Raw genomic sequence first — 24605 nt, forward strand, 5'->3', positions numbered from 1 at the left:
GTCTCCCCATATACCTGCTGTGAGGGGGTGGAGCGGGTCCTGTCCCTGCCCACAGGTGATATGCACAGGCCAGCAAGTTCCCACTGCCGCTGTTTAAACTTTCATGAACCTGCAGGCACAGGAATCCAGCCCTGGCATTAACATTTGATGTGGTCACCCTGCGCTTGGGCATGTGTGTGTGCAAATACATTGCTGGCACTGCCACGGGGCACACGTATGGCACATACAAACCCTTTTGTCTGCTGCCTGCGGGTGCATCTGGCACTCTGCAACGTGTGGCGTGGCGTGGCATGGTGTGGCATGGCACGGTGTGGCGTGGGGGTACCCATGTGGGCTCTGAGCTCCTCTCTGCTTCCCAGCGGGGCTGCAGCATTGGGGCTGGTGCTGTGTTCCTGTGTCTCTCCCCTTGGCCGTGCTCCCAGTGCCGGGGCAACATGTGCCTGGGGCTCTGCAAAACTGTCTCCTCTCGCAGTGCTGCAGTTTGGCTTTGTGGGGGTCACACAAGTCCCTGGGCTTCTCTTCTGTGCTGGCTGGTGGAAGAGACCGATTCCCCATAGTACAGCTCCAGCAACCCTGAGGCGTGGGGAGGTAGCAGGGTCTGGTTCTGATGCTCTGTGCCGTCCTCTGCCGAGTCTCCCCCGGGAGGATGCTCCTGGCCACGGGGGCCCTCTCCTGCTCCTTCGGAAAAGTCTCGGGGCCGGAGCGGCACATTCCTTACATTATTCATGCGGCCGTGAGCCCCGGCGGTTGGGTTACAGCCGGAGCCACCAGCCCCGCGCTGCCCAACTCAGAGGCGGGAGGCAGGAGGCAGCTCCCGCCGGGCTGCGCCGGGGCTGCCCTCCGTCCGTCCGTCCCAGCGCCATGCCAAGCAGGGGGCCGCTGACGGCCGAGGGAGCCACGCACCGGCATGTGCCTCGCCGAAACCAGGCGCAGGTAAATACCAGCCCGGGGCAGGCTGCGGGGGCGGGAGCCGGACAGTGTGCCGGGAGCTGCCTCGTGCTGCCGGGGTGTATCTTCTCCCAGGGCCCCGCTGGGGCCGGAGCATGAGCTCCAGTCACCACCAGCATGGTCGGCAAGAAAGGGGAGGCCAAGAAGGATGCGGAGGCCAAGGGGAAGGGGGGCAAAGGGAAAGGGAAAGATGGCAAGAAGGGCAAAAAGGAGGCACCCAGCGAGTCGGAGGAGACCTCGGACACAGAGCTGCTGAAGGCGGAGGAGAACGAGGAGACGGAGGTGGTGGAGGAGGAGAAGGAGAAGGAGAAGGAGGAGAAGGAGAAGGAGGAGGAGAAGGAGGAGAAGGAGAAGGAGGAGAAGGAGAAGGAGGAGAAGGAGGAGGAGGAGGAGGTGGCTGCAGAGGAGCCCAAGAAGGGGAAGGGGAAGGAAAAGAAGGGGGTACTCAAAGGGATGGTGGCAAAGAAGCCAGGCCGAGGGAAGAAGGTGCAACTGGAGGAGGAAGAGGAGGGAGAGAGCAATGCTGAGTCGGCCAAGAAGAACCTGAAAGGCCCCTCCAAGCTGGTGATGGGGCTGACAACCGACAATGCCAAGAAGAAGAAAGGGACCAAGGGCACGGAGGCCAAGGGCCAGCCCAAAGCATCCGCAGAGCCCGGCCCGTCCGAGGAGGTAGAGGCAGCGGCGCCGAAGGCCCGGGCGAAGCGCAGCCTCCGCAGCACCTCCAAGCTCTTCCTGGGCTTCAAGAAGCTGGGGTTGCGCCGGCCCAAGAAGGGGCAGTTCAAGAACACGTCCCGCTTCTTCTGGGGGCTGCAGAAGCAGAGCACCAAGAAGAGGAAGAAGAAGAAGAACAAGGCCGTGCTCAAATCCACCTCCAACCTGATGGTTCGCTTCAAGCGTGTGGGCAAGAAGCGGAAGGAGGAAGCCAAGAGCTCCCCGCCGGACAAGCCGTCCTTCCTGCTGCTGCGGCGGGGCGGGCAGGTGCCAGAGGATGGCGCGTCCCTCTTCCGCCGGCGCCCGGAAAGGAAATTCAAGCCACGGGCGCAGGTGCTGAGCAAGGCGGCCGCTGCCACGGGCTGGCTGGCCAGGAAGGTGCTCTCCCGGCGGGGACGGCTGACGGGGGGTGTCCGCGCGGCCGACGCGGCCTGGCTCTCCCGTATCGGTGCCAGGAAGCTGCCGTTCCCTGCGGAAGACGAGATCCTCAGGCACCGGGCCAACATGAAGCGGATCCCCGGCGGCAGTGAGCTGTTGGCTGCCGGCGCCGCGCGGCACGGGCAGGAGAGGCCTGGCAGCACCATACGGCGCTCGTCCCGGCGGCACTCCATGCACGCGCCCACGAAGCCGCCGCTGCCGCGCTACGGGTGGGCTGAGGAGGAGGATGGAGCCTACAGCCGCCGCCGTGGCTACGCCAAGGAGGAGGATGGAGCCTATGGCTCCCGCCGTACCTACGCCAAGAAGGAAAATGGAGTCTATGGCCCCCGGCATGGCTACACCAAGGAGGAAGGTGGAGCCTACGGCCTCCAGCATGGCTATGCTGAGGATGGAGCCTACAGGCCCTGGCGTGACTACACCGAAGAGGAGAATGGGGCCTATGGCCCCCAGCATGGCTACGCTGAGGAGGAGGAAGGCTACATCCCAAACCCAGCCTACCCGACAGAGTATGACTTTGAGGACACGGTGCTGAGCCCCTACGCTGACTACCCTGGCTATGAGGCAGAGGAGGAATACGGCTTCTATGATGGGTTTTGGGATGATGGTGACCCCCCGGCACACCCTTACAGCTATGCAGAGCTCGAGGAGGAGGGGCCATTCGGTGGTGGGTCCCCCTCAGCTCTCTATGACCCTTACAGCAGTGACCCCGAGTACGGAGAGGAGGCAGTGGGTCACTTCGGCTACAGGGGGGACCCCTATGAGGACTTTGGAGACCCTCTTGCTGAGGGGTACTCTGGGGATGAGTACCCCGAGCATCGCATCCAGTACAGCGAGGCGGGATGGGCACCGCACGCCCAGTCCTCCTGCAACCCCTACGCCCTGGGCCTGGAGGAGATCACGGAAGCTGAGGAGCCCGAGGAGTGGGAGGACGAGGAGGAGGAGAATGGGGAATACCCCTTCTCCATCCTCAACGCCTCCTCGCTCCGGGGCATGCGGGAGACGCTCTCCTCCAAACTCTCCCTCAATAGGAAATTCAGGCTCTTTCCTCGGCCCCAGGTCAAGCTTTTTGGCAGGGATCGCCTGGACGTCCCCCTCCTGCCCTCCCCACACCTGCCTGCCGCCCACGACGAAGACGACTACGATGAGTACGAGCCGCCGGCGGCAGCCCCCGGCCCCACGGCAGCCGCGGGACGCCGGCTTTCGGCAGCGCGGGTGTGCGGGAGCCCTCTGGGGCAGTTCCTCCAGCGCTCCCTCTCACAGCCCCACAGCCGCCCACCGCGGGGCGGGGGGGGAATTCGGGAGCCCCGAACCCCGCAGCCCTCCTACAGGCGCTCTGGCCCCAGGCTGGCGGGGATGGAGAGCGCCGGCTCGGGGAGCCGGGACCCTGCGCCGCGGCCATCTCTGGCCAGGGACCCTTCCGCAGCGGCGGGGCCGTGGGGGCAGCCGCCTCCGCGGGAGCCGGGCGCTGCGCGGCGGCCGTCGCTCCGCAACCCCTTCGCCAACCCCGCGCGCTCCCCATCGCCGCCGGCCCGGCAGCGGCCCGGCAGCGTGCGGGGCGAGGGGCCGCGGCGATCCCAGTCCCTGGGCGCCAGCTTCCGGCGCCTCGGCCCCGAGCCGCCCGCCACGCCGCCGCCCGCCCCCCGCTCCCCGGGGCCAGTGGGGAGGCGTTTGGGGATGCCCGCGGCGGGGTCGGGGAGACCCTTGTCCCCACGACCGTCGCGGCGGAGTAGCCCCCCCGGGCTGCCGCTCCCCCAGGCCTGGCCCCGGCTTCCCGAGCCTCCCACCAAGGCCGTGAAGCCGCTGCAGAGGACCCCCTTCCTGGCGCCGACCTCCCGCCCCGGCAGCCGCCGCCTCGGCCGCCCCGGTCCCTCCTGGGATGGGGAGCTGTCCCCCTGGCAGGGTGCCGTACGGGGTCTCACCGGCGTGCCCCCCCCGCCCAGCCCCGCGCCTGGCACTCCCAAAACCTTCATCCAGCGTATCGGGCAGCCCCTTGCCGGGATGACCTCCCGTCCTCCCGCGGCGGCGGGGGCCCGCAGCCCCTCCCCGGGACGCTCCGTGGGGCAGTCGCTGGCGTCGCTGCTTGTGGACAGCATAGCCCGCACCAAAGCCCCCGCATCCCCGCCGCCCACCCGCCGTCCCTCCTCCCACTCGCCCTCGTCGCTCCGACGCCCATCCCAGCGGGACGGGAGCACCCGCAGATCACCGAGCCCACCGTCGGGGCAGCGGGGCTGGGCCGACACCGGCCGCCCCGTCCTTTCCTCCATCTCACGCGGCAACCGGAGCCCCTCACCGCAGCGTCGTGCCGCTTTCCCGGCCCCCCGCGGCCAATCCCCCGGCTCCCCGGCCACTCTCCGCCGCAGCGTTCGTGGCCCAGGGCCGGCGGAGGCCGTGGAGCGCGACGGGGCGGCCGGGGAGGAGGGCGCGGGCCGCTACGCGGTGGTGACGCCGCAGGTGCAGAGGTTGGGCTCCTTCCGGCGGGCGTCCCACATGTACAAGCAGCACTGGTCCACGCAGCACGTCGTGCGGGTGCGGGAGATGCCCGACGTCTGGACGACCGAGCAGGTTCCCCCCCCGCAGCCCACCCAGCGCGGCCGGCGGTGGGCGAGCCAGCGAGGAGTCGACATCGCCCGATACCTGAGCCAGCGCTCGCCGGCGGGCGGCTGGCGGGACCGGCACCCCTGGGCAGACGGGTACCTGGGCACCAAGCAGCCCTGGCGCACCAAGGTAACGCCGGCGGGGAGCCCACCGCGGGGGCCGGCGTGGGGGCAACCCGGCGGCACCTGTGCGGGGACGGCGTGTTGAGGTGGCTACCGGCTCACCGGGGCACCGAGCCGCCGGTGCCGGGGGAGTGCAGCGCCCGGGGCGGGGGGCAAGCGGCTGTGGGTGCGCTGGTGGGGGTCCTGCCGAGGGGAGAAGGGTGGAAGGGGCGGTTATTGCTCGTTGTGTGTACCCTCCGTGCATGGGCCTCTCGGGGACACTTGACTCCGGCGTATGGAAATGCTGAGATCCGATCTCGGGCTGGGGTGGGCGGCACGCTGACCTGGCCGGTGTCCGCTTTCCTGGCCGTCCGCCAGCAAGGGCTCCCGAATGCCACCTGCCCCCCGGCACCTCTGTGCTTGGCTATGGGGAGCAGCCCCTAGTCCCAACGGCTCAGCCCCCACGGCAGCCCCCTTCCACCATCTCCCTCAGAGATGCCACCCCGCCTCCGGGTCTCCATCGCCCACCCCCTGCAGCCCCCGTGAGGGGTGTGGGTGAACTGCAGGATGCTGTGGCGGGAGTGGCACAGCCACCTTTGCCTGTTGGGTTCACGGTGAGTGAGGCTGGGATTCTCCAGGATCAGCCTGTCCTGGGACAGTCTCCAAGGACGCCTTGGTGGCCCCACATCCCTCTTTCCAGTGCTGCTGCTCTCCCCGGGTACATGACGCTCTTACCGGGGCTCCTGTTTCGGGGCAACGGGATGCTTGTACAGGGTTCCTGCCATAACTGGCTGCAGGCTTCCCAGTTTCGGGTCACAGCTGGTGGTTTTGGGATGTTGGTGGAGAGCAGGTGGGACCCCTGAGGAGGCTGGCACAGCCCTGCCATAGAGGGAGCTGGTCTGGTTTGTTCTGTGCAGATGCAGTCGCTGTGCAGCCTGCCCATCATGCGGTACCAGGAGCCACAGGAGGAGGACGGGCTGGAGGACATGACCCAGCTGGAGTGAGTGTCCCCGTCCCCTTCACCATCTGCCGTGACCCAGTGCCACAGGGGCCTACGGGGCTGCAACCTCCCCCCCCAGGCACCTCCTGACCCCACTGCTCTCACCCAATCCCATCCTGAGATGGGGTCCACTCCAGCCTCCTGGGGCTGGGGATACTGGGGACATGCTTGGGGATGTCTCCTGTCCCTCTGCCACCCCCTGTCACAGCCTCTGCTCCATGCCAGGGACCTCCAGGAGGCTGCAGTGCTGAGCAACATCCGGACACGGTTTGAGCGTCAGCTCATCTACGTAAGCTTAGGGGTGCACAGTGTCCCCTGAACACCCAGACGTGGGCTCCTGGGGGGGATTTTTCACCCTCCACAAGCTTCCAGCCCCAACCCTCGCTCTCACACAGACCTACATCGGCAGCATCCTGGTGTCAGTGAACCCATACCGGCTCTACAACATCTACGGCACGGATCAGGTGCTGCAGTACGAAGGCAGAGCCCTGGGTGAGAACCCACCGTGAGTATCAGGGCATCTTTTCCCCTAAAAAATGCTGGCACCCACCCCTGACTCCTAAAGCAGCCCCTGGGTGGTCCCAGGAGCGGTTGTGTCCCTGTGTGTGAATGCTCAGGACGTAGCGGGTGTCCCCTGTGCCAGGGTGATGTGGCACTGCACTCCCCACATCTGCTTCCCCCCACCAGGCACCTCTTTGCTATCGCAAACGTCGCCTACTCCAAAGTGATGGATGCCAAACACAACCAGTGTATCATCATCAGGTGGGACACAGCTGCCCCGACGTCTAGCCCCCTAGGATGGCCTCTAATCAGTGCTGCCCTCATTGATTATCACTTGCAGGGTGCTGCTGACAACCTGGCCCCATCATGGGGCCTATGGGTACCCGTGGGGATGGAGTGCTGGGTGGGTCTGGGGTGAGCACAACCTCCCAGCCCCCTGCTCATCTGGTGATGGCCTGGGCCATTTGTCCCCTCTGCATTTCAGTGGGGAGAGCGGCTCGGGGAAGACAGAAGCCACCAAACTGATCCTGCGCTACTTGGCAGCTGTGAGCCAGAAACGCAGCCCTGCCCCGCAGGTAGGCTGCTGCCCTTGAGACGTCCCTGGCTGTGTCCCCTCATCCCACATCCCCATGCTCCCCCCTACATCCCTTGCTCATGGCTCTTCTCCTTGTCCCCACGCTTCCAACTGGACCATGGCAGATAGAGGTATCTGGGGGACACGTGGGTTGGGATGGTTCAAAGGGACTGAGCATCATGGTGGCATCTCTGCCACCTCACCCCAGCTGTGAGGGGACAGCAGGGTGGGCAACAGGAGTTCGGTGCATGCACCTGCATTGGAGTCCTCACATTCTCCCAAACCCTCATGCAACATGTCAAATTATGGCACCCATGGGTGACTGTGTGGGGCAGGAGGTGGTGGGGAGTGTGGCAGGGTGACAAAGGGAGTCCCCCAACTGCGGGACAGCCCATGGTGTGTTGGAGTGTCCAGGATGACCCCCCATCTTTCCCCATCCCTGTGGCAGATCCTGGAGGCGACCCCCTTGCTGGAATCCTTCGGCAACGCCAAAACCGTGAGGAATGACAATTCCAGCAGGTTTGGGAAATTCGTGGAAATCTTTCTGGAAGAGTAAGTAATGCTGAGCAACCCCCGTGTGTGGGCACCCGTACGCCCTGTGTCCACCCTGCAGGAGCTGCCAAGCTGCCCTCAGCCCTGGGAGGCAGATGGGGATGCTTTTGGGATTGAACCTTGGTGGGGGAAAAGGAATGTCTTGGGCACAGGTTTGCCGTGTGCTGAGGGCAGCGCTGGGGCAGGGGTGGACACCATGGTGAGGGTGAGGGGCACAGCCTCTGCCTGAGACAAGGTTGCCAGCCCAGCGCCCGCTCTTGCCCCTGCAGCGGCTTGATCTGCGGTGCCATAACCTCGCAGTACCTGCTGGAGAAGTCCCGTGTGGTCTTCCAGGTGGGAGATGAGGGGGTCCCAGGCTCCGTCGCCTGATGCTGCCCTCTCTGCCATCCCCATCACACCTTGGTCCTCTGCTCCCCAGGCCAAGACTGAGCGCAACTACCACATCTTCTACGAGATGCTGGCAGGGCTGCCAGCCCAGCAGCGGCAGCGCTACTTCCTGCAGGGCGCCGAGACCTACTACTACCTGAACCAGGTAGCCCACCCCCTGCCCAAGCCCCCCGTGCTGCCTGCTTTTCGGGGGCCTGGCCAAGCTCGGGGCGCCGGTGGGTTCCTGAGTCCTTATGGATTCAGTGTGGGGATGGGGAGGTTGCTCAGGGCAGGGTGTCACTGTTCCCCCCTCCATGGGTGCTGCCCCCCACTCACTGATGGCACTGAGGGGTCCCTGCCAGGGTGGGAACTGTGAGATCCCCGGCAAGGACGACGCGGAGGATTTCCGTCGGCTGCTGAACACCATGGAGGTGCTGAGCTTCAGCGTGGAGGAGCAGAACAGCATCTTCCGCATCCTCTCCTCCGTCCTCCATCTGGGCAACGTCTACTTTGAGAAACATGAGGTAGCCTGAGTGGAGCCCAGCCATGCTCCTCGGGCCTGATTTGGGATGTGGCAGAGTGGGGGGTGTCCCTGGGTCCCACTGCCTCACCGTGTCCCGCAGACTGACTGCCAGGAGATCGCCACAGTGGTGAGCGCTGCCGAGATCCGGACCGTGGCTGAGCTGCTGCAGGTCTCCCCGGAGGGCCTGCAGAAAGCCATCACCTTCAAGGTGACGGTGAGTGCTGGGGGGCCACAGGCAGGGATGGGGATCCCTGGTCCCCAAAGACCACAGCTGGTGGTGCTGAGACTCTGTCACACCGGTGGCTTTGTGTACCCCAACCAGGAAACACTGCGGGAGAAGATATTTACCCCTCTGACCGTCGAAAGTGCTGTGGATGCCAGGTAGAGGGAAGGGGGAGCCGTGCTGCGAGGTGGGGGCCTGGACCCCAGGGAGAGGGTGAGATGCCAGGCTGGGAAAGGAGATGGGCAGGTCCCCTGGTGCAGATTAGGATCTCTGGTTATTCAAACTGCAGCCCCAAAGGCACGATGTGGGGCTGTGATGCGTGGTGGGGGTCTGTGTCAGAGCTCCATCACTCTTCTCATCTCAACTCTCCAGGGATGCCATTGCCAAGACCCTCTACGCCCTGCTCTTCGGCTGGCTCACGGACCGCATCAACAAGCTGGTGTACCCGCGACAGGAGGCCCTCTCCATCGCCATCCTGGACATCTACGGCTTTGAGGTGAGCAGGATCCCTCCTGGCTCCATCCCCCCAACCCCCCGCTGTCCCTGGGGCTGTGGGGTCTGAGGCGCTGTGGAACTTCCCTCTCACAGGACCTCAACTTCAACAGCTTCGAGCAGCTGTGCATCAACTACGCCAACGAGTGCCTGCAGTTCTTCTTCAACAGGATCGTCTTCCAGGAGGAGCAGGTGGGGCTGGTGAGCAGTGCCAGGCTCTGTCCTGTGCCAGCATCATCGTGGGGCTGGGAGCGAGAGGCTGACCGGGTGCCGGCCCCACAGGAGGAGTACCTCCGGGAGCAGATTGAGTGGAAGGAGATCCCCTTCAGCGACAATCAGCCCTGCATCGACCTCATTTCCCAGAAGCCCTACGGCATCCTGCGGATCCTGGATGATCAGAGCTGCTTCCCCCAGGTGAGGGGCTGCTGACTGCCAAGGTGGCAGCACTGGGTGGTCACCATGCCTGAGGTGACACCACAACCCAGGACTGCTCCATTGCTGGGCTGTCCTGAGCAACCTGGGTGATCCTCCTGGTTTCTCTGGGCTGGACAAGCCCCAGGAGATCCCAGGTCAGAGCCACTGCAGCAGCTTCACCCAGAAGACTTACTTCTGTTGGAATTACTGAACCCCCTTCTCATTTGCCCTATAAAAGAGCAGAGGGGGTTGCACCTTCTCTGCTGATGGGGAAACTGAGGCACGGAGCAGCAGATGCCCATGACCACATGGCTGCTTGGTGGCAGAGCTGAGAGCAGGGACTGGCTGGTTGTTCAGGCGTCCCCACCCTGATGCCTGCAACCCTGGGGCTGGCAAACCATCCAGCCTACATCTTACTCCTATGTCTATCCCCAGGCCACTGACCACACATTCCTCCAGAAGTGTCACTACCACCATGGGACGAACCCACTGTACACCAAACCAAAGATGCCGCTGCCCGAGTTCACCATCAAGCACTATGCGGGGAAGGTGACCTACCAGGTGTGTGGCAGTGGGATGCCCGGCTGGGGGTCTGACGGGGGTTAAAGAGGAGGTTTAAGGAGTTGAGCCTGCACCAAGGGGTCTGGCTGGGGGCTCTCCATCCCAGGATGGAGCTCCTCACCTCCTGCCGTTGTGTTGTCAGACTCCTCATCCTGAGATTTCACTTTTTGCCAGGTTCACAAGTTTTTGGATAAAAACTATGACCAGGTCCGTCAGGACGTGCTGGACCTGTTCATCAGCAGCAGGACCAAGGTAGGGCCCTGCCCAGCCCTGGCTCTGCAGTGCTGGAGGGGCACTGGGCACAGATAGCCCCGTCCATACACACTTTTCGTGTCCTCCACGGCTGGTGAAGCCCAGGAGGACAAGGAGCAGGAAGATATGTCTGTTCTGTGCCATCTTCCCACGGAGTCCTCTGTGCTTTGATCCCTCAAGCATTGGCACAAATGGGCATTTGGGATGCTCTTGTGCTTCCCCATCTCCATCTGGGGAATCCAACCACAAATAGAGGACAAGACTCACTTGATGCTGGGCAAAAAGGCAGCAGCCAGGCTGGGGAAAGGAACAAGGAGGAATGTGCCACCCTGGCCACCTTCCTTCTCCCTAACCCTTCCATCTTTCCCAAGGTGGTGGCCAACCTCTTCTTCGGCCATGCCCAGGTATTGGCCCGGCAGAGGAGCCTGGTCAGGAGGAGCAGCACGAGGACACGGCGGTACAAGGCCCCCACTGTGGCCGCCCGGTTCCAGCAATCGCTCCTGGAGCTGGTGGAAAAGATGGAGAGGTCAGGGCTGGCCAAGGCAGCAGGGCAGGGTGGGCAGCCAGGCCACACACCGAGCTGGCGGGAGCAGGGTGACCGCCATCCTTGAGCCTGAGGTGGCTTGGCTGGCTTTGTCCCCTGTCCCCTGTGACCGATGAGATGTCTCTGATGCAGGTGCAATCCCTTCTTTGTGCGCTGTCTCAAACCCAACAACAAGAAGGTGAGAACTGTCTCAGGGGGTTCCTACCCACGGTGGTGCTGGTGGTGTCTGCCCTCGTCTGTGTAGGGAGGGGTCTGCCCGCACGCCCACCGAGGCTTCTCATCTCCTCCCCAGGAGCCAGGGCTGTTTGAGGCTGACGTGGTGAGCAGCCAGCTGCGGTATTCAGGGATCCTGGAGACCATCCGCATCCGCAAGGAAGGCTTCCCCATCCGCATCCCCTTCCTCGTCTTCATTGACAGGTGCCTGGGAGTTGGATCCCACCCCACTGTCCCAGCGAGGGGCGAGCACAGAGCTTGTGGATGTTTTAGGGCACAGCGTTTGACTCGGGGTTCCCCCATGGCGGGAGCTGGGAGCCCCTGTTTTGGTGCACAGCAGCAGAAGCTGCTTTCCCAGGCACCGTGCTCACTGCTGCAGGGAGGGGCTGTGCCGATGTCCCGGTGGGGTCTCACACAGTGACAGTGACGGTGACAGTATGGTGGGTTTGCCCAGGTACCGCTGCCTCGTTGACATGTGGTCCAACGTCATTCCCAATGGAGCCAACTGTGTGGAGATGCTGAGGAGCCTCTGCCCCGTCAGCCCCAGCATGTACTACGTCGGTGTCAGCAAGGTACCAGCCGTCCCGGCCAGGGTCCTGGCTACCCTGAGGGAAGGCGGCTGAGACGGGGGCTCACGGCATTTTGTCCCCTCCCAGCTCTTCCTGAAGGAGCAGCTGTACCAGGCGCTGGAGAGCAAGCGAGCCCGTGCCCACCACCTGGCCGCGCTCACGCTCCAGCGCTACGCTCGCACCTTCTTCATCAAGAGGCGCTTCCGCTCCCTCCGCAGAAAGATCGTCCTCCTGCAGACCCGGGCGCGGGGCTACCTGGCCAGGTGGGGGTCCTGGGGGTGGCGGGGGGGCAGCGGAGGGTGGCAGAGGGTGACGGGTGCCCTCCCGCAGGCGGCGGTACCGGCGCATGCGACGCACGCTCATCAAGTTCAGGTCGTTGGTGCACATCTATGTGAACCGCCGGAGGTACCTGAAGGTGAGACGGGGACTGGCACACCCTGGAGGGACCCCCTAGACCCCATCCCCACCACCTCCTCCGTGCCCCGTGGGGCATGGACAGCGCCTCTTTGGGGTGAAAGGCTGGTGATGCCGAGGGGACAATGGCACCCCGGAGCGGGGAGGGAACTGGTGCCCCAGCACGGCTGCTCTGCTTGCAGAGGAAGGAAGATGCCCGCCGGCGGGCCGAGGAGGAAAAGGAGAGGATGAAGCAGGTAGGGGGGGGCGGGCGTGCGGTGCTGGCGAGGAGCATGCACGCGTGATGCACCTGCGACCCGTGTTGCGTGCCCTCGTCCCTGCCGCGCGCTCGCGTGTCCCCGCGCCCACGGCCGAGACACCGGCGGGCGCTGGGGAGGGAAGCAGCGCGGCAAGCGGGCGCACCCCTGTGCTGCGCCGGCAGGAGCTGACGAGGAGGGAGGTGGTGGACGTCACCCACCTGGAGATCCCAGCCGAGCTGATGGGGCTGCTGGAGGCTGCTGCAGGTGAGAGGTGCCGCCGGCACTGCTCCCGGCCCCGCATCCCCATCTCCACGGCCGTGCCGTAGCTGCCCGCTGTGCCGTAGCCGCCCGGGAGGTGAACGCCGGCTGCGTGGTCCTAGTGCCACCCCCAGCACTGCAGCCCGACTCCCAGCTCACCCTCCCGCTCGACATCAACGACTACCCCATGGCCAAGTACGTGCGGGGCCACTTCCAGGTAAGGCGGGCGGCGCGGGCCGGCGGCGGGGAACCTGCCCCGCGGGCAGACAGCTTTTGGGGAGTCCTCGGCGCCCCGGTCGTGGTGGAGCGGTTTAGGTTCAGGGTCCCGCGGCAGGTCCCCGCATCATCCCACCGGGCTCTGCCCCGGCTTCGGCCCCGGGGGCGGCGCGAGGCGCGAGAGGGGCCGGATCCGGAGCGGCCGCGGTGCTGCAGGGAGCCGGCTGCTGCCTCCCTCCCTCCCCGTGGGTTCCTGTCGTCTCCAGAGGCCGGGGGGACCCCGCTGAGGTTATCGGAGAGAGACCCGCCGAGCCCTCCTGGACGCCTGACGCGGGGCAGATTCGGCAACGCTGGGGCGGGAGACCAGGTCGCTTTACTCCCGGGACCCCAGCCCCATCCGCGGTTGCTTTGCCCTCTTCCTCCTCCTCGCCCCTTATTTTTGCCGCGTGTTTCCCAGTCCCTAAAATCCCGAACGACAACACTGGGGCCAGATCCTGCTCTCGGCCTCGCCGAGGTGCTGGCATCTCTGGTGCTGCCAGCACAGCCCGAGCCTGTCCCTGCCCAGCTTCTGGGAGGCTGCGGTCCCATCCTACACCCCAGCCCTGTCGCAGCCTCATAGTCCCCATCCAGCATCATCGCCATGCTCAGTGCCGTGGGGCTGGCCACTCACGGCCCGAGGCTGTCTCCCGGGCCCAGGTAGCCACGGGTGCGGGTGTCACCGCAGGAACCAGCATTTGGAATGCTGACGGCCCCTCTGGCAGCCCCCCTTACCCGGCTGGATGAGGAGCTGTGCCACGAGGCTCTTAGCCTCTTCCAGCTGGTAAGTGGGACATCACGGGGTCCAGCATCACGGTCCCCTGCCCACTCCCTGCCTGGGGTCAGAGGAAGGACCTCGCTGTCCTCACGGCAGATCCTGCGGTTCATGGGGGACCCGGGGCTGGGTGGCTCCCAGGAGACCCTCTTCGGCAACTACATCGTGCAGAAGGGGCTGTCGGTGCCAGGGCTGCGGGATGAGCTCCTGGCACAAGCTGCCAACCAGGTCTGGCGTAACACCAACGTCAACAACGAGGAGCGGGGCTGGCTGCTGCTGGCCACCTGCCTCAGTGCCTTCCCTCCTTCGACTGCCTTCGACAAGTACCTGCTCAAGTGAGTGGGGGCTGGGCACAGGGACGGGCACCGTGACTGGCTGGGACCCACAGGCATAGCTTGGCACTTGTGCCTGGGGACACTGCTGGGGCTCTCCAGGGTTTCTGCGGGCCAGCAGCGTGGATGTGCCCAAGGATGCTGCCCAGGTCCCACCAATCCTTCCAGGATCCCTTGAGCCAGCCTGGCACACATGGCCAGGGATACTACCGAGGTCCTTTCAGGCATGCACTGAGTCTATCTGTGGTCCCTGGGGCCAGCCTGGCACATGTGCCTGGGGATGCTGCCCAGGTCCCTCTGGGCTCTGAGGTCCCTGGGGGTGCTCATGGTCCCTGAGGGCCAGCTTGGCACATGTACCCTGGGATTATGCTCAGGTTTCTCCAGGATCCCTTGAGCCAGCCTGGCACACGTACCCAGGGATTATGTTCAGACCCATCCGGGGACCCTCTGGCCAGCTTGGGGGTGCCTCCTGCAGCATCCTCCCTTCTGCACAGGTTCGTCTCTGACTACGCCTTCGCCGGATACAAAGCAGTGTGCCAGCGCAAGCTGATGCAGGCCATGGCACGCTCACAGCTGGGCACCGCGGCCGCCCGCACCTACCCGCCCTCGCTGCTGGAGTGGACGGCGAACCGGCAGCAAGCCAGCATGGCGCTGCTCCTCCACTGCTTCAATGGTGTGGGGCGGTGTGGGGTGACGGTGGCAGTGAGGGCTGGGCATGGCTTGGCCACGCTGCCACCCTCATGGGCAGGAGGGGACCGGCAAGGCTCATTCAATGCCTATCCCTCCGCAGGTGACCAGTTCTCCTGCCCTGTCCACTCCTGGAGCACAGGCGAGGACCTGGCAGGGGATGTCCTGAAGCACAGGTACCTGCTGGACTGGCACTCCTTACCCAGTGGGGCGAGCATGGGGCGCCAGTGTCATCCTGGGGCCATTTCAAGTGACTCCACGATCTGGGAAGTGGGATGCCTGGCTCATGGGCAGGGTGTACCCATAGGGTCGGGGCACTGCTCGCAGCCCATGCCCGTCCCCAGCATTCCCCTGTTGGCAGGGGACTGGCGGAGGGCTGGCGTGGCTGGTCTGTGGCCATGAAGGCGGGTGCCAGGTGGGCTGAGCTGGCTGGCCACGACTATGTCCTGGATCTCATCTCTGACCTCGAGCTGCTCCGGGGCTTCCCCAAACAGAAGTCCTGCTTCCTCGTCGCATGGGAGGGGGCCGTGAGCCATGGCAGGGACAGCCGGGTGTAGGTACCCGGGCAGGGATGGGACGCCTGCTGTGGGGCTGGGGGAAATGCCGGCAGCTGGCTGGCTCAACGCTGGCAGCAGTGTGGGTCCTCCTGGGGAGGATCTGGTACCCAGTGGGTGCACGATGACCCTCTCTGCAGGGTGCTGGGACACAGCTTGGATTTGGATGAAGTGCCTCCTCCCCCGGCCGTGAAAGCCCCCACGCTGCCATCCATGGAGGCGTACCACCCCCATGGTAGGGCACCATCCCCCCTTGGCCCACGGAGCTGCCTGTGGGGCCGTGCCGGTGAGGCTCTGCCGTGCCGGTGAAGCCTCACAGGTGGCAGCTCATCTCGTTCCTCGGCAGATGGAGAATTTGGGGAACCGCGTGGCCAGAAGGGTCTGGACCGGTACCTGGACAGCCTCTTCGACCCCGTGCTGTCCTATGGCAATGGGGTGAGTGGGGCGTTCCCCTGCCCGGGGCAGAGGCACTCTGGTGTTTTGGGGGTGCAGGTGTCTCGGCCTCCCTCCCCTGACGCCTGTGGCCCAGGAGCTGGAGAAGCCGGCCGTCCTGTCACAGAGGATGAAGGGAGGAGGTGGCGTGGGAGGCGGGGACAATGATGCCGAGCGGAGCGGAGGCGCCGGAGCTGCGGAGACGCGTCAGCCGAGGGGTGAGCACCCCGAGCACTGCTGCGGTCTGGCCCGGCTCTATGCCTTAGTTTCCTCATCTGATCCCTGGTCCCCACTGTGGAGGACATCCCTGCACCCCGCAGCCCTGCTGCCCTGGTGTGGGGTGCGGGATGCCCCGTCTGAGCTCTTTTCCCTTGCCATGGCAGGAGCGGAGCCAGTCCCGTCCTCGCAGTGGCGGGCAGATGCCCACCAGCCGCCTGGGTCCCCGGTCAGTGGGGCAGAGCCGGGGGGCTAGCAGGGGTCAGGCCCTGCCTGTGCTGTGAGGCAGCTGTAACGGGCAGGTCTCTGGGGATGAGGGCAGCCTGAGGGGTGCTGGATGGTCGCAGTGTGGTGTCTTTTGCAGGGCAGAGCAGCAGAGAGGACACCAGCCCACGCCCCTCAGCCCCGGCCCTACTCGCAGAAAGCCGGTAAGAGGTCCCAGTGCAAAGGGGATTCGTGGCACCGAGCTGTGCCCCAAGTTTGAGGGCAGTGCTTGATCCTCCCTGAGCCATGTGCTTGGCCCCGCAGCTCCCGTGGGCCGGCGCTGGCCGGGCGAGCTGGTGCGACATTCCCGGCTCAACTCGGAGCACTTCCCACGGCCCACGCACGACATCCGCAACATCATCCGGCAGTGCCAGCCGGCCCCGCGCGGCGCCCAGCCCCACAGGTAGCCACCCTGGCCCCGGCCGAGCCGTGGGCTTGTCCTGTCTCCCGGTCCATGTGCTGGCCCTGGTGCCAGGGCACAAGCAGTGCTGGGGTGCAGGCGATGCTGGGGGTGCTGGTGACGCCAGGATGCAGGTGGCAGTGTGTAGGTGTTGCTGGGGTACAGGTGAATGCTGGAGGTGCCACTGATGCCAAGGTGCAGGCAATGCCAGAGTGCAACCAGTGCCAGGGTGAAGGTGATGCTGGGGTGCAGGTGATGCAGGATACAGGTGATGCCGGGGTGCAGGTGACACCGGGATGCAGATGATATGTGGCACAGGTGATGTGAGGATACAGATGATGTGGGCTACTGTCTCTGCAGCAAGCTCTTTGGCAAGAAGCTGGATCCCCATGAGGAAGCCATGCAGATCCTGAAGGAGCAGCTCTCAGCAGCCCGGGTGCCAGTGTCTGTGGTAGGGATGTGGCCAGCCCTGTGCCTCCCATGCCAGCCTGGGGGAGCCACCAGCCCTGACCTCAGCCCACTCTCTGCTTTGCAGGGGGCCAAGGAGATGGTGGCCACAGTGAAGCCAGTCACCAGCAGCAGGTACCAGCTGCGAGCACCAACGGGGCATCTGGTGGCCACACGGCCCCCAGGTATCACAGGGCAGAGCCGTGGCATTGGTGGGGGGGGGCAGGGTGGAGTGGGGCACCTCACTTTCCCTCATGGCACCGGCTGATGCCTGGTGTGGCTGGGCACGGGTCTGGCTCTCCAGCATCCTTATGGGATAACCACTGTGCCCAGCTGAACCTTCTCTGCCCTCATTGCTGGGGCCCGTGCCTCAGTTTCCCCAGGTGGTGTTTCTCCCTGGGATGTGCAGAGCTTTCCATCCTTTTGCAGTCTCTGTCTCACGGGAGCTCCCATCTGAGGGGCAGCAGGTCCAGACCCAGCTGCACCGGAGCTGCAGTGAGGACTTCTACACCTACCACAATGTGCCCTGGAAAATATACATCCGCAAGGAGGTGTGGGGGGGCACAGGGGGATGGGGATAGGCAGGTGTCACGGTGCTATGGGGACAAAGGGGGCTTTTTGCTGAGCTCGATGCCACGCAAAGGTGGGCGATGCCAGACTGGTCTCCCTCCTGGCAGGTTTTCTACCCCAAGGACAGCATCAACAACCCACTGCTGCTCGACCTCATCTTCCGGCAGGTGAGTGATCCAGCTGGCCACGCAGCCACCCCGGGGTCCCCTGGGTGCTGGAGTATCCCCTCACCAAGGTGATGGTTTACTCATCCCACCATGATCACCCCATCTTCCCCTGCTGAGGTGCAGGGCAGAGGGGCTGAGGGGCACACGGCTCCCTCTGCATGGCCCCACTGCTCCTCACCCCCTTCCCCAGATCTTCAATGACACACTGTCCGACACTTGCATCCGGATCAGTCAGGAGGAGCGGCTCCGCTTGAAATCCCTCTTTGGTAACTGTCACCCACGCTCCTGTGTCCTGCTGCTCCTGGGCTGGGGTCTCACACTGTGTGGGCACAAACTTGGGGGGCTCATACCCAGCTGCTCCAGTGCCCCTCTACATCTCCTGGACATCCCCAAGCCACAACAAGCTCTGCTTAAAGCCAGGGTAGTTTTTCTCTGTCCTATCATTTGGTGCTCCACAAAGTCATGAGTTGTGTCTGGTCTCAGCCAAGATTGCTGACAGGAGAACTCCTGTCTCTACATCACGGTCCTACTAGGCTTGGGAAGGGGATTAGCATCCCTGCTCTGGCTGTGAACCCTGTGTCCAGATCCTTCCTGTGGAAGGAGTGATGTTCACCAGGGGGTATTTCTCCCGCAGTGGAAAACAAGCTGGACTCCTTCAGCCCTGTGGCCACCGAGAGCGTCAAGAGGGAGATCATCGCTGCCGCCCGTGATGGCTGTGAGGTGTATTTCTCACGCCTCTTCCCCGCCACGGTGAGGGTCTGGCCACAGGTCAGGTCAGTGTGGGGTCACAGCAGCCCCGTGCCCCCAGGCTGAGCAGCATCCGGCCCACAGGGCAGCGTGGGGACAGCCGTGCAGATCCTGGCCGTGTCCCACACCGGCATCAAGCTGCTGCGGCTGCTGAAGGGCAGCAACGTCCCCGGGGAGCAGCTGCGGGTGCTGCGGACGTACAGGTAGGGGCGAGGAGCCCAGGTATTTGGGGTGGGATGGGTGCTGTTGGTGCTGGGTACTTCAGCCTCCCCTTTCCCTGACACAGCTACGCCGACTTGCTCTTCGTGACCACTCCATCCAGGAACATGCTGGAGTTCAACCTGAGCAGCGAGAAGCTCATCCTCTTCTCACCCAAAGCTCCTCAGGTCAAGGCCATGGTTGACCACTTCATCACGGAGCTCAGGAAGGTGTGGGGGGGTATCTGGGGGCATGTCCTGGGGGTCAAGTCTTGCCTGCGTGCCTGTGTTTGGGGAGCTGAGCTGGGCAATGGAGGGGATCTTGCGAATGGGACTCTGTTTGGGCTGATGAGGGCTTGGCAGGGGGGGGCCCTGGATTGGTCCTGCAGCTGTGGGTGCTTCAAGTCCCAGTGCTGAGTGGAATGAGGCTGTGCATGAGTGTGCATGAGTGTGCCTGCGTGTGCCTGCATGCATGGGCTGTGCCAGTGCACCCCTGCACCCAGGACTCCCAGTACGTGGTGGCCGTGAGGAATTACAGCCCGGAGGACAAGGGCCAGCTCAGCTTCCACAAAGGGGATATCATCCACCTACAGTCGCTGGAGTGCCCTGAGAGAGGTCAGCACACTTTCCAGCCCCCCACGCCAAAACGCCTCCAGTGAGGGTGGCAGGACTGATGGCTTTGTCTTCGCATCCCGTTACACTCTGTGTGCCCATGATGTCCCCACAGACCACTACTATGGCTGCGTGGTCCGCAAGAAGGTGGTGTACCTGGAGGATCTGAAGACAGGCACCCAGGATTTTGGTGGGTGCCATGCTGTCCCCTTGCGAGTCCCTGGTCTGTGTGCACTGCCTTGAGCTGTGTTGCCTCCTAAGGCTGGGGCGTGAGGCAGGGTCCTGCCTCTGTCACCCCTCAGCGGGATGGTTTGGGCTCTTTTTGGCTGACACAGGGGTATGCTCCCTGGTGGTTCCCAGCCTCAGTGGCACTGGGTGCTTGCTGCCCCATGTCTCTGCAGGCTTTGTGAGTCCTGGTCTGTGCCCTTACCTTGAGCAATCCCAAACGACAGCTGTTTCCTGCCAAAACCTGCAGCCAGACTCCTTGGAAAGGGCTCAGAGTGCAGGGGGCAGGAGGGAGTCAGCAGAGGCTTTTTAGGGGGTGATCCCCAGGGCTGCCAGCCTGAGGCCATCCCTGCTGTCTGCCTGGTGCAGGGTGGAAGTTCGGGGCCATCCACGGCAGGTCGGGGCTCTTCCCCACCGACTGTGTCCAACCCGTCGCAGCGCCTGACTTTGTCCATTTGCCAGCGGAGAGGAAGGAGGAGCCCAAGGACAAGCAGGGCAAGGTGGTGGCTTCAGCGGCTGTGGCCATGGCCGTCGCCTCCACCGCTGTGGCCCAGGAGCTGGACCGTAAAACCGAGGTGGGTGCAGGCCCAGGGTGGCTGCCAGCACGGTGCCAGCTGTGCCCGGTGCCCACCTCCCCACTCCACAGGCAGCTCCGGGCAGCACGGCCTCTGCGCAGGGGCCAGAGGGAGACGGTGCTGAGCGGCTTGGGGACGGCTCAGGGATCTGCTCCATGTCAGCCTTTGCCCGGCGGTACTTCCGCACCGCACGGCGTGAGACCACGTGAGTGGCTGCAGTGGGACAAGGCCACCCCACAGCAGGGGCACCCATGCCCACCCATTCCCTCATCCCTCTCCCAGGGACTCCTGTGGGATGAAGGCCAAAAGGGACGTGCCCGATGTGCTGGAGATGCTGACGTTCACCAAGGTACGGAGAAGCGGGGTTCCCCCTGTGTGCCCCTGCCCTGCTGGCAGCTGCAGCTTCCCCTGAGGTCCTGTTGTGCTTGGGAGCTCCCTCAATGCTACCCCAACACCTAGCCCATCCCTCTGGCTGATCCCAGGAGCTGACCCTCTCTCCCCATCCCCAGACCCCCATCCAGGAGTCACTCATCGAATTTGCAGACAGTAGCATCAACAAACTGGCCGTTGAGGCTTTCCAAGGTAAGGTGGGGGCCACAAACACCCTATCCCCCTGCCCCAGTGGCCATCCCCAGCCCCATCCTTGGAAGAGGGTGGGAGCAAGACCTGAGTGGGCAGATAGGATAGTCTGGGGAAGTTTAACTCCTCCAGTCCCAGTGCCCCAAATGCCCAGGATGTTGTCCACACCCACGGGAGCATGTCTCTGGGGAAGGGACAGGGTGAGCTGTGTCACCATGTGGCTTTGTCATCCCCAGCTGTGATGAAGTTCATGGGTGACCACCCTCTGCGGGGACAAACAGAGCTGGATGCCATCTGCACCATCCTCAAGGTAAATCCCCCACTGGGCCTTGGGGGTGGCCTGGGCAGGAATGGCAGCTGGGGCTGTCCCCAGCCGCAGAGTATGCTGTGCCTCTTTCCCAGCTATGTGCGGAGCACGAGGTCCTGCAGGATGAGGTGTACTGCCAGATCATCAAGCAGATTACCAACAACACCAGCGCCAAGCCGTGAGTGCCACCTGCCCTGGCCAGGACAGCAGTGGCTGGCGCTGGGGACACCTGTGTCCCTGCCATGGGGGGAGACTCAGGGACCGTATCCTCGCAGCAGACTGTGCTGCTGCCCTGGGCACAGCCACCGTGGGCATCGTGGCTTTCGCCGGGGTCTCAGCCCTGACTCTCCCTGGCAGGGACAGCTGTCAGAAGGGCTGGAGGCTGCTCTACATCCTCGCTGCCTACCACAAGTGCTCAGAGGTGCTCAGGCCTTTCCTCACAGCCTTCCTGCAGCGTGCCAGCAGGCACCCGGAGCTGCCTTTCCAAGGTAAGGGCTGTGCACACTTCAGGGTGCTGGGTGTGTGGTGGAAAGGGACACTCAGGGGTGTCCCAGGGATCAGGAGGTGCTTCTGCAGAGCCAGCGTGGTGGCTCAGTCCCGGCCCTCCCCCTGGTCCCTGTCCCCACCAGGCATCGCCAAAGCCTGCGAGCAAAACCTGCGGAAAACCCTGCAGTTCGGCGGCCGCAGCCTCTTCCCCAGCAGCATGGAGCTCAGGGCCATGGTGGTGAGGCTGGGTGCTTATGGGTGCCTGTGGGCTGCAGGGAAGGGCTGATGCCAGCTTGAGATCCTTGAGATCCATGGGCTGGGGATGCACCCCACACAGTGCCCTAGGGCTGAGCCAATCCTCCCCCAGTCCTTTCTTGGGGCACCACTTGGAGGGTACCCAGAGCTTTCCCTGGCAGGGACACAACTCTGTGCAGGTGGGGTGGGGGGCATGATGGCCCACCTGGGTAGAATGGTCAAGATACAGGATGATCCCCATGGGATGGTCCCCAAGGGATAGCTTGGAGATTTGGGGTGAAAAGGGCACCCTTTAGTGTGGAGTCTAGTGTACAAAGGGCCCCCCTGCACCCCAACTGTGTGCTGCCCATGCAGGCTGGACGCAGTGCCAAGCGCCAGCTCTTCCTCCTGCCTGGCGGCATCGAAAGGCACCTCAAGATCAAGACATGCTCGGTGAGTCAGAGGGGACACCCTAGGCTCCTGGTGACCCCCAGTTGTGGGTGCTCTCGGGGTGTGGGTTTGAGGAAGGGCTGACGACCTTCCTGCAGGATGCCAGCAGGCACCTGGGGCTGCCTTTCCAGGCTAGGGGTTGTGCACACTTCAGGGTGCTCGGTGCACGTTGGGAAGAACACACAAGGGTGTCCTGGAGCTCAGGAGCTGCTTTAGCAGAGCCAGCACCCCTACTGTTCCTGAGCCAGGGGACTTTTTTCAAGGGAGATCCCTTCCTTGGTGGCCACGTGGGATAAGCCTCAATGCAGGACCACTTGGTGGCCTGGCACATGGCTCTGGGACATGTGGCAGTGTCCCTTATGCCTGTCCCCATGCCAAGGTGGTTCTGGACGTGATCGAGGAGCTATGCTGTGAGATGGGGCTGCAGCACCCAGAGGCTTTTGACGAGTACATCCTCTTTGTGGTGACTGAGAGAGGTGAGGGGCTGTTGGGGCCAGGACGACTGTGCTGCCGGCGGGTGCTGGGCAGGGTGGTAGCCATGCTCAGGCTCCTGGGGCGGTGCAGGGCAGAGCGTGCGGCCACTGACACGCCGGGAATACGTCCTGGATGTGGCCGCGGAGACCGAGCGCCGGGATGCCAGCTACAACTTCTGGTGCCGCCGCGTGGTCTGGAGCCAGCCCCTCAAGTTTGACAACGAGCTCTATGTCACTGTCCACTACAACCAGGTTGGGACAGACTTGCACCTTGAGGCCATCTCCCTGTGTCCCCCCAGGAGCATGGCCTGTCCCCAAGCCATGTCCCTGTGCTCTGTACCCCTCAGGTGCTCCCCGACTACCTCAAGGGTCTGTTCACCATCCTGCCGCCCGCGAGGCCGGGAGAGCACCACTTCCCGCAGGTGGCCAAGCTGGCTGCCCTCCAGCACCGAGCCAAGGACCACCACCACCTCCCCACAGCGTATGGCCAGGGGCAGGGGGTCAGGACACACACACACACATCCCGTGGGGTGTGAGACCTGACCAGTGTCTCCCCACAGGCGGGAGGTGCAGGACTACATCCCCCCACAGCTTTTCCGCCTGCTGAAGGCACAGTCCTGGCTGCAGATGGTGACCCAGCACATGCAGCAAGCTCAGGCACTCAGCACCCACCAGGCCAGGGCACAGTTCCTGGGTGAGCAGGCACAGGACAATGGCAGGGAGATGATGCAACTGGGGAGGCTGTGCTAAGCAGGACACGATGCTGATGATGCAGTGCTGCTGGGGATGACGTCCTGATGGGGATATGAGGCTGCTGAGTTTGTGAGGCTGCAGGAGACATGAGGCTGCTGGGGATACAATGCTGCCCAGGAGGCAATAATTTTGGAGATGTGATGCTAACAAAGAAGAGTTGCTGCCTGGGATGTGATGCTGCTGGGTGGCTCACTGGGTCAGGCAGATCTTGGCCCTGTGTGGAGCTCAGGGTGCTGCACATGGGGTTCAGGACTGCAGTGGCAGGGCAAAAGCAGCAAGGCAGGCTGCTCCCAGGCCTCATGCTCAGCCACCCGCTTTCCCAGCAGACTGCAATCCTATTCTTCACCCTCATGTGGTGCAAGGCTGTGGGAGTTGACCTGGCTCCTGCCAAGCACGGGGCTAGATGGGACCTTTGGCAGAGTCCTCGTGGGTGTGAGTCACCCTGATGCTCAGACACAAGAGAGTGGCAGCAAGTGCTGAGACCCTGTCCTCTGCCTCACAGGGCTGCTGAGTGCCTACCCCATGTTTGGCTCATCCTTCTTCTACATCCAGAGCTGCAGCAACAATGCCATCGTTTCACCCTGCATCCTGGCTGTCAACCAAAACGGCCTCAACTTCCTCAGCAAGGAGACCCACGTAGGTGGGGGGGTTGGGGGAGGCATGGGATCCCACAGGCACCACCTGGCCTCTCTGCTCCAAGCCAGGTGGCAGCGTGTAACAGCAGGTGAGGGGTGGCATCCCTCTCTAAAGGAGACAGAGTCCCCAGGTTTGGCCCCGTCAGGCCCAGTCTGCCTGCCCGTGTTCAGCCTGTGTGTGGGGTGCTGCACCAGTGGCCACCTCTGCCCTGCTCCTGTCTGCACTCGCTCTGGTCCTTGGTCCCCTTGCTGGGGTCCCCGGGGCACGCGGGCCACCCCAACCCAAACCCGTCCCCCACAGGAGCCCATCGCCAAGTTCTCGCTGAAAGAGATCCAGTCGACGCGGACACAGCGTCCCACGGCCGGATCCAGCTACCCCTACGTGGAGATCACGCTGGGTGACCTCCTGGCCCAGGGCATCACCCAGCTGCAGCTGGAGCAGGTAGGGGACGCGTGGGGCGGGGGGACAGGCCCTGCCAGGGCTCCTGCGGTGATGGCACGGCCACCAATGGTGTGTCCTCCCCCGTCAGGGCCTGGAGCTGTGCCGCGTGGTGGCCGCGCACATGGAGATGCTGCTGGGCGCCCGGGAGAAGAGGCTGACGCTGCCGCCCAGTGAGATCACCCTGCTCTGAGCCCACCACCGACCCCACCGCTGCCGCAGGGCCCGCGCCGAGCACCGGGGTCCCAGCCTGGACGCTGGTTGCCGGCCCCTCTGCGCTGCTCGGTTCTGGAGGTTTTATACACGCCC

The 24605-nt window shown here is 64.1% G+C and overlaps 1 protein-coding gene across 1 annotated transcript; it reads left to right on the plus strand.

The window, feature by feature from the left end:
• Positions 1 to 1827: 1827 nt before the first annotated feature.
• MYO15A (myosin XVA) lies at positions 1828 to 24489 on the plus strand. The gene is made up of 64 exons (XM_061992096.1): positions 1828 to 4821; positions 5711 to 5793; positions 6019 to 6082; positions 6189 to 6298; positions 6481 to 6555; positions 6779 to 6869; positions 6994 to 6999; positions 7317 to 7420; positions 7690 to 7753; positions 7839 to 7952; positions 8149 to 8310; positions 8410 to 8523; positions 8632 to 8690; positions 8905 to 9028; positions 9121 to 9216; positions 9307 to 9438; positions 9874 to 9999; positions 10174 to 10251; positions 10623 to 10777; positions 10928 to 10973; positions 11088 to 11212; positions 11463 to 11580; positions 11665 to 11840; positions 11908 to 11992; positions 12174 to 12227; positions 12413 to 12494; positions 12575 to 12705; positions 13429 to 13524; positions 13615 to 13850; positions 14342 to 14520; positions 14638 to 14710; positions 14896 to 15087; positions 15244 to 15323; positions 15435 to 15523; positions 15618 to 15738; positions 15904 to 15965; positions 16101 to 16164; positions 16265 to 16403; positions 16761 to 16851; positions 16936 to 17032; positions 17277 to 17398; positions 17525 to 17584; positions 17775 to 17850; positions 18219 to 18334; positions 18416 to 18534; positions 18618 to 18759; positions 19032 to 19143; positions 19256 to 19330; positions 19735 to 19940; positions 20012 to 20145; positions 20223 to 20289; positions 20450 to 20522; positions 20756 to 20829; positions 20922 to 21004; positions 21184 to 21314; positions 21456 to 21550; positions 21922 to 21999; positions 22376 to 22472; positions 22561 to 22721; positions 22817 to 22950; positions 23030 to 23163; positions 23725 to 23858; positions 24159 to 24299; positions 24388 to 24489. The coding sequence occupies exons 1-64, from the start codon at positions 1828 to 1830 to the stop codon at positions 24487 to 24489; spliced, it is 9753 nt and encodes a 3250-aa protein (XP_061848080.1).
• The last annotated feature ends 116 nt before the right edge of the window (positions 24490 to 24605 follow it).

This window comes from Colius striatus, chromosome 3, assembly GCF_028858725.1.
Source record: "Colius striatus isolate bColStr4 chromosome 3, bColStr4.1.hap1, whole genome shotgun sequence".
NCBI classification, from domain to species: Eukaryota; Metazoa; Chordata; class Aves; order Coliiformes; family Coliidae; genus Colius; species Colius striatus.

Bases quoted from the DNA above. Each gene is read 5' to 3' on its own strand.
- MYO15A (XM_061992096.1), top strand. From the start codon at position 1,828: ATGGTTCGCTTCAAGCGTGTGGGCAAGAAGCGGAAGGAGGAAGCCAAG. The intron at 17,033-17,276 runs GTATCACAGGGC...ATCCTTTTGCAG, and splicing joins GGTGGCCACACGGCCCCCAG to TCTCTGTCTCACGGGAGCTC. The intron at 20,146-20,222 runs GTGAGTGGCTGC...TCCCTCTCCCAG, and splicing joins ACCGCACGGCGTGAGACCAC to GGACTCCTGTGGGATGAAGG.